General features: G+C 51.6%; 1 protein-coding gene across 1 annotated transcript; it reads left to right on the forward strand.

Moving 5' to 3' along the window:
• Positions 1 to 4,196: 4,196 nt before the first annotated feature.
• CONPUDRAFT_73044 (uncharacterized protein) lies at positions 4,197 to 4,847 on the forward strand (the record flags this gene model as incomplete). Its single annotated transcript, XM_007770117.1, has 1 exon — positions 4,197 to 4,847. One exon carries the CDS (start codon positions 4,197 to 4,199, stop codon positions 4,845 to 4,847), a length of 651 nt encoding a protein of 216 aa, XP_007768307.1.
• Between the last annotated feature and the right edge of the window lie 2,690 nt (positions 4,848 to 7,537).

The raw sequence follows: 7,537 nt of genomic DNA on the forward strand, positions 1-7,537 counted from the left end.
CAGCTACAATGCTCCAGCCATTGCAACTATAATCTTCTGGCTATCCTAGCTATAATGCCCCAGTTATTTAAGCCACAGTAGTTATTGCAGCTGTAATGCTCCGTTTGTCTTAGCTGCAATGATCTGGTCATTACAGTCACAATACTCTGGTTATTTCAGTAGCAATAGGCCGGTCAAATCAATGGAAGTGCTGCAGCTTTTATGGAAGCATTACACTAGTTATGCCAGTAAAAGCAGGGTGGTTATCTTGGCAGCAATGGTCCAGATATACCAGCAACAACAGTTTAGTTGTTTCATGAGGCCGGTTATTTCAGCAATGGCATAAAACAGTCTACTAATTCATGGATAAACTTCCAGCTATTCTAGAAGCAGACTCTACACTATTATATTGTACTACATGCAGATTTGTAGCATATCAGGCCCATTTTTATTTATTAGTCTATGAGAGGGTCGCGGGAAGTCAACGCACGTGACTAGCGACACGACTTTTCTGGCCAGAGCGGGCAGGGAGAAGGTGGTGTTGTCTCTTGAACTTCAACTGCCACCTTCTCTCTCGCTCGCTCGCTGCCCTCAACACAGCTCGCTCAACTCGACTGCTCTTTGTTTCATCCTCTCTCTCTGCCTCTGCCTCTGTCTATGGCTCCTCGGGTTCCCTCCTCATCCTCCAGGGCTAGCTCTCGCTGGTCGACCACACCCACAACGGCGGACGGTCCTCTAGCGCGCTCGGAGACATCCAGCCCTGCTCTCTCCCTTGAAGATGGTGCTATGTCTAACAACCTCATCCTGTCAGCGGCTGACAACACCACACCGATTCCCTCGCTGGCTGAGGCTTTCCTCCCTGCCTCTGAGGCGGGGGAGCAGTCTGCCTCTCAGGATCCGGGTGGGGAGACCCCCCCTCCTAGCTTTGGGGGTCTTGATCACCCGGGGTCGCATTCCTTGCGTCGCCGGATGCCTTCTGACTCCGAGCATTCCGCACCTCCTTCAAAGTGCTCCAAGGGTAAAGAGAAGGCTCCGGCTCCACCTTCTTTGCCTCTCAGCGGTGTTCCCGGGGCCTCTGTGCCGCGGGCTTGCGTCCACTTCGCCCACCAACTGGGCCGCTCTGACGCTCCGATGTCTTCAATCTCCGGCACACGCGTTATTCCCAAAGGCGCTCCTCCCTCTCCGCAGGAGGGCGCCTCTTCCCGCCTCCCTCACTCGCGTGAGCAGTCACCATCCTCGGCGCCTGTTGCCCTGGAATCCTTCTGGGATTCCATCTCAGATGCAGCCCACCAGCAGCTGGTGTCAATAGTGTCCGACCAGGCTTGTCGCACCTCCATGCTCACCAATGCGCAATATCCTGCTCTCCATGGGTTCACATTCCATTTGTGTTCTTGCCCGTTCCCTCCTGTCCTTCCCCCTCCACTTTTGTCCATTCCTATCCTTCCCTTCCCATTCCTTTCCCCGTTGTCCATTCCCTTCAACCATTCCATTGCCTTTCCTGCTCCCGTCCTGTTCCGCTTGTTTACGCAGTTTTCCTGCAGCACTCCTGCTTCCCCGCAGATTTTGGGCTCCCATGCCAAGGGCGTCTACGCCTCCTCCGGAGGATCCTGCCCCGTCATCATCCTCCCATGCGGTGCGCCCACTGCCCACACCTGGGGCACTCCTCAGTGGTTTCAACCTGCCTGACCATCCCCAGGTCATCTTGGCCATCAAGCAGGGTTGGACCAAACATATCCCGCTTACGCTCCTCACCAACGACGCGCTCCGTGGTCTGAAGTGGTCAAAATCTTCTTCTGAGAGCACGGCCTCGGTCTCCACGTCCGGCGTCCTCACCATCCTCCCGTCTACTTGGGGCGGGGAAGGCGAGCAAGCCATGACTGTGCAGGAGTGGATGTTGGCTTTCCCTCACCTCATCCGCCCTGTGCATCTCCACCTTCCTGGCACCGACACGTTCCGTAACCGCTGGGGCAACATCTGGCAGTCGCACTACAACAGCATCCACCTCCACTCTGATATCTACAAAAGGGGGAGGTGGCCGCTGTTCCTGGCATACAACATCGAATGCCGCCGGATCCACGCGGCTGGCGTTGAGGACTTTGACCCTTCTGTCTGGCAGGAGAAGGCCTGGTCTCACATCTGTCTGGACTTCCAGCTCGACCACTCGGTCGCATCCGCCACTCCCACTGCTGCACCCTCCTTGTTTCACGCCTCGTTTGCCCATACCTCGCGCTCCCCCGCAGTTGCTTCCACTTCTGCCACCTTGTCCGCAGTTGCCGGCTCTGGCTTGCAGAAGTGTATCTTCTGCCTCGCCGTTGGTTGTCGCAACCGTGCCTGTGGTGTCACTGACACGGGCTACATCGCCTTGCACACCGGCAAGTGGGTGACTACTGCCAACGATCTCGTTTGTTTCGCTTACAACGGCACCGCGGGGTGCTCCCGCCAACCCTGCCGTTTCCTCCATTGCTGCACCAAGTGCAGAGCGGCTCACGCGGCTCAAGCCTGCACTTGAGTCCGGCATCCTCAAAGTCGTCACACCCTTTCTCTGGGAGAAATGGGCGGTCGCACTGGACAATGCTGGCGTCTTCCACGAGTTTGCTGACGTTCCCTTTGGTATCCGCGATGGCTGGCATCTTGGTGTCTCCTTCCCTCTTACTTCTTCCTTCACTCTCCCTAATCATCGCTCTGCTCTCGATCATTCCACTTTCATTCTCGACTATGTTCAGTCCGAGCTTCGCAAAGGTTGCTACTCTGGTCCTTACACGTTCGACCAGTTAGAGGCTCTCGTGGGCCCGTTCCGCACCGGTCCACTCGGTGTCATCCCCAAGCCCGGTACTTCCAAGTTTTGCCTCATTCAAGACCATTCCTTTCCTCGCAACAACCCCGATTTTCTCTCCATTAACGCGGGCATCAACAGTTCTTCTTTCAAGTGCGATTGGGGTACCTTTGCTGACTGCTATTTGCTGGTCGCTAACGCACCTCCCGGCTTGCAGGTCTCCGTCAACAATGTTGAGGCCGCGCATTGTCGCTCGCCCATTGCGCCCGAAGACCAACCTTATGTCTGTGTCCGGGTGGACGCCAACGGCACCACCCGTTTCTACATTGACCATACGGGGTGCTTCGGGTGCACGAGTTCAATGGGTCTCTTCAACTGACCTGGTGACGGCATTGTCTGCATCTACCGTGCGCGGGGCATTGACAACATTCTCAAATGGTCTGATGACTACACCTTCTGGTGTTACCCCGTTGTTTTCTCCACTTCCGGCCCTTGGCACTATTCTTATGATGAGTCGCTTATCTTTTCTGTTGCCCTTGAGCTTGGCTGGCCCTGGGCGCCTCTCAAACATCGCCCTTTCTCCTTCCTTTTTGTCTATCTCGGTTTTGAATGGGACCTCCCCTGCAGAACTGTCTGCATTCCGGAGGCCAAAAAACTGAAGTATCTTGCTTGTATCGCGACCTGGCTCCCCGGCTCGTCGACTGTCCTTCGCGACTGCGAGAAATTTATCGGCTGCTTGCAGCATTGTACGCTCGCGCTCCCAGACGGGCACTCATGGCTCCCCTCGCTTTACCGTTTCCGCTCCAGCTTCCATGATGACTGCTACACTCGCCATTTCTTTCCTCCTTCCCTTCTCTCTGACATTTCCTGGTGGCGCGAGCAGCTTTCTGCCGCTTTCTGTGGCTCCTCAGTGGTTGCTCCGCCTGCTCCCCTAGCCCACAGTCTATTTGTCAACACCTCCACCTCCTTCGGGATCGGTTTTGTTCTCGACAAACAATGGCTCGCATGGTCATTACGCAACGGCTGGCATGCCGACGACCGAGATATCGGCTGGGCCGAGATGGTGGCGATCGACCTCGGCCTCCGTGCTCTCATTGCGGCCAGCTTTTGTAATTGCCATGTTGTATTCTGGTCTGACAACCAAGGTGTGGTCGGTGCCCTGCGTGTGGGCCGTTCTCGCAACTCCTCGCAGAATGCCGTCCTCTGCCATATTGTCTCTAATATTTGCGACTACGGGGTCTGGATTTCGGTTGTGTGGGTTCCATCCGCAGACAACATTGCTGATGGGGTCTCGTGCGGTGTCTTTCCAGTGTCCAAAAAACGGTTCGGCTTCGCGCCTGCACTTCCTTCTTATCTCAAGCCCTTTGTATTGCTTGCGTCCTGATTAGCTACTGGAATGCATCCTTGCCGCTTTATATATCCCTCGTGTGATCTTACCGCTACCATGGCCCTTCCTAACCTCTCCTCTCTAGTGTCTTCCCGCGTCCAGCTAGCCCTGGACAAGGCCTGGGCGGTTTCCACACGCGAAAAATATACCTCCGCAATCTCCGTGTTTCTGGCATTCTGCAGTACCGAACTCGTCCCCGAACCCGCTCGCTTGCCCGCCTCTGAATACTTACTGTGCGCGTTCGCTGCTTCCCGCATTGGCAACATCGCCGGCACCACTGTGCAGGGATACATTGCGGCTCTCAAGGCTTGGCATGTCTACAACAATGCCCCCTGGTTAGGCGGGCCGCGCCTCAATCTCGTACTCAACGGCGTCGAGAATATGACCCCCACATCCTCGCGCCGACCTCCCCGACCTCCGGTCACCCGCGACATGCTACTTTTGCTGGCAGCCCGGCTCTCTAGCTCGAGCTTTGTTGACGTCGCGGTTCTGGCGGCTGCGACCACCGTGTTCTACGGCCAGTGTTGGCTAGGCGAGATCTTATCTAACTGGGAGGACTCTTTCCATGTCGGCCACACCGCCCTGCTGTCACACCTCTCTGCCCCACTTAACTCTAACCATTCTCGCAAGCTATTCCTGCCCTTCACTAAGGTTTCAAAATCATGCGGCGAGTTCATCTATATCTGTCAGCAGGTCAACGCGGTCTGACCCTATCATTTCCCTCGAGTGCCATCTCCTCCTCAATAGCCCACCGGAATCTGTGCCACTATTCTCTTACAAGGTGGGATCTTCGGGTCGCTTCAAATGCCTCACGAAACAGCGCTTCCTGGCGCGCTGCAACGCAGTCTGGTTGTCCAGCGGCCTCACATTGTCCTCTGGCCACGCTTTCCGTATCGGAGGGACCACCAAGCTCTTATTGGCAGGCGTCCCTCCTGACATCGTTAAAACTATGGGACACTGGTCATCTGATGCATTCCTGTGCTACTGGAGGTCCTTAGAGATCCTCGCCCCGCTACATGCAGAGCTCTTGCCTCCGCAGGCCTCTGCCCGCCGTTCTGCTCCCACTTCCACCTCCTCCTCAATTTCCACTTCCCTCCATTCGTGGTACATTTTTAATTGGGCAGGCTCGCCTTCCGGGGTTCTGGGGGGGTCACGAGCCAGGCGTCCGCGGCGTTGCCTGCCTGCGGCTTTGAACTGGACTTTGTCTCCGGCTCAGCGCACCCCCAGACGGATGGCAGCTCAGGTGGGTTCTGCCTCGGTTCGGCGTGCTCGACACCACCTCAACTCCACTTAGTCTTGGTCCGGTGCCTGACATGCTGGCATTGGCGGAACTCACTCGGGCGTCACCCAGCCTCACCCATCACACAATTTCGGTGTTTTTGCGTAGTAGCACTCTCATTCATGTAATACAAATTACATGCATTCATTCCGTTCACACTAATGCTCGACGGCCTTGAAATCCAGTTTGTGCAAGTGTACCACCCTACAAGCACATCTGTGGCATATCTGGACAGTCTGGTCTGGGTCTATGGGATACTCCACTTGCTCATGCACTATTATACTACATTGTCACATATATAACACATCAGGCCGGTTTTATTGAATGCATTATATAACATGATACACTCACAAAACACTAAAATGCATAAAACATAATCCTGTTGACATACTGCAAGCTTTTCAATATAGCCAAACTATAGCTTTTGACCCTTTGAAAGCTTTCTTGGGATATCATTGATTGACAATCACTGCTCTTATTTGTCACACACAACACTGGCTTACCTTGGCTCCACATTTCTATTGCTTCTATTATCCTTCTCCCACAAATATGGTTTATTGTTATTTGCCCTTCCTGATGCTGCACCTCTGGCCATCCTCATTCACTGATATGCTTTTTCCTCATGTTCTTATATATACAGGAATTGAAATAGAATTAATGCATCAGCCATCTTATTTGCTCATTTAGGTCACATATACACCTACATGAGCACATCCTGCTATGTGAATCACACTATCCCATATTATACACTTGTAGCAAAGAGTCAGAAAAGTGTTTAATGCATATTCGTCCATGATCAGAACACTTCTTTTGAGATCTTGTCTGATCTTGGTTCAACAGAGATATATATGCTGTTGGATTATCAGAGAACACTTGGACCATCATCAATCCTTGTAGTGAAGTGTAATAATCTTCCAAAAACAAACTTTTTCACTCAAGCTGACACCCTTGTCATTTTTTTTGTGTGGATAGCATGGGAGATAGGGTATCCTAAAAGGTGTGGGCACATAAAGTGTGACTAACACAACAAATGTAAATCTGGTCTTTAATCAACCATCAGACCATTGAATGATATGCAACATTCAGAATATCATATCTTCTCTGGTATTTTTGAAAGATTACCATATGCTATCATGTGTTTAAGGCAACATAAAAGTGTTTATTAACCTGTTCAGTGTGTAATGAGACTTCCACAACTATTACAGAGTGTTCTAAATTTCTATAGCTTGCTGATAACAAACTTAACTCTGTAAAAGCTTATAAGCAAGCTAAGGCAGGCAAACACCCATTAAGGGCTCTAAAACAACACCAGGAGCAAGGATAAGCAACTTGCTTACAGTGCAGTAAAGTGATGCAAGATTGGATGGATGGATGTACAGAACAAACAAGACCAGCCTCATGAGCTATTGATGTGGGTTGAGTGTGGTGTGGTCTAATAGTGGATAGGTGGCCGGAGTATTTTGTAGATCATGATTAGATAGGCTGGATATGGTGGTAGTGTGTCAGGATAGTGCAAGTCTGACCAGAGTAATGTATGGAATGAAAACCGGCCTGATGTGTTATATATGTGGCAATGTAGTATAATAGTGCATGAGCAAGTGGAGTATCCCATAGACCCAGACCAGACTGTCCAGATATGCCACAGATGTGCTTGTAGGGTGGCACGCTTGCACAAAACTGGATGGACTGATAAAAAATGGGCCTGATATGCTACAAATCTGCATGTAGTACAATATAATAGTGTAGAGTCTGCTTCTAGAATAGCTGGAAGTTTATCCATGAATTAGTAGACTGTTTTATGCCATTGCTGAAATAACCGGCCTCATGAAACAACTAAACTGTTGTTGCTGGTATATCTGGACCATTGCTGCCAAGATAACCACCCTGCTTTTACTGGCATAACTAGTGTAATGCTTCCATAAAAGCTGCAGCACTTCCATTGATTTGACCGGCCTATTGCTACTGAAATAACCAGAGTATTGTGACTGTAATGACCAGATCATTGCAGCTAAGACAAACGGAGCATTACAGCTGCAATAACTACTGTGGCTTAAATAACTGGGGCATTATAGCTAGGATAGCCAGAAGATTATAGTTGCAATGGCTGGAGCATTGTAGC

This window comes from Coniophora puteana (assembly GCF_000271625.1).
Source record: "Coniophora puteana RWD-64-598 SS2 unplaced genomic scaffold CONPUscaffold_6, whole genome shotgun sequence".
Taxonomy (NCBI): domain Eukaryota; kingdom Fungi; phylum Basidiomycota; class Agaricomycetes; order Boletales; family Coniophoraceae; genus Coniophora; species Coniophora puteana.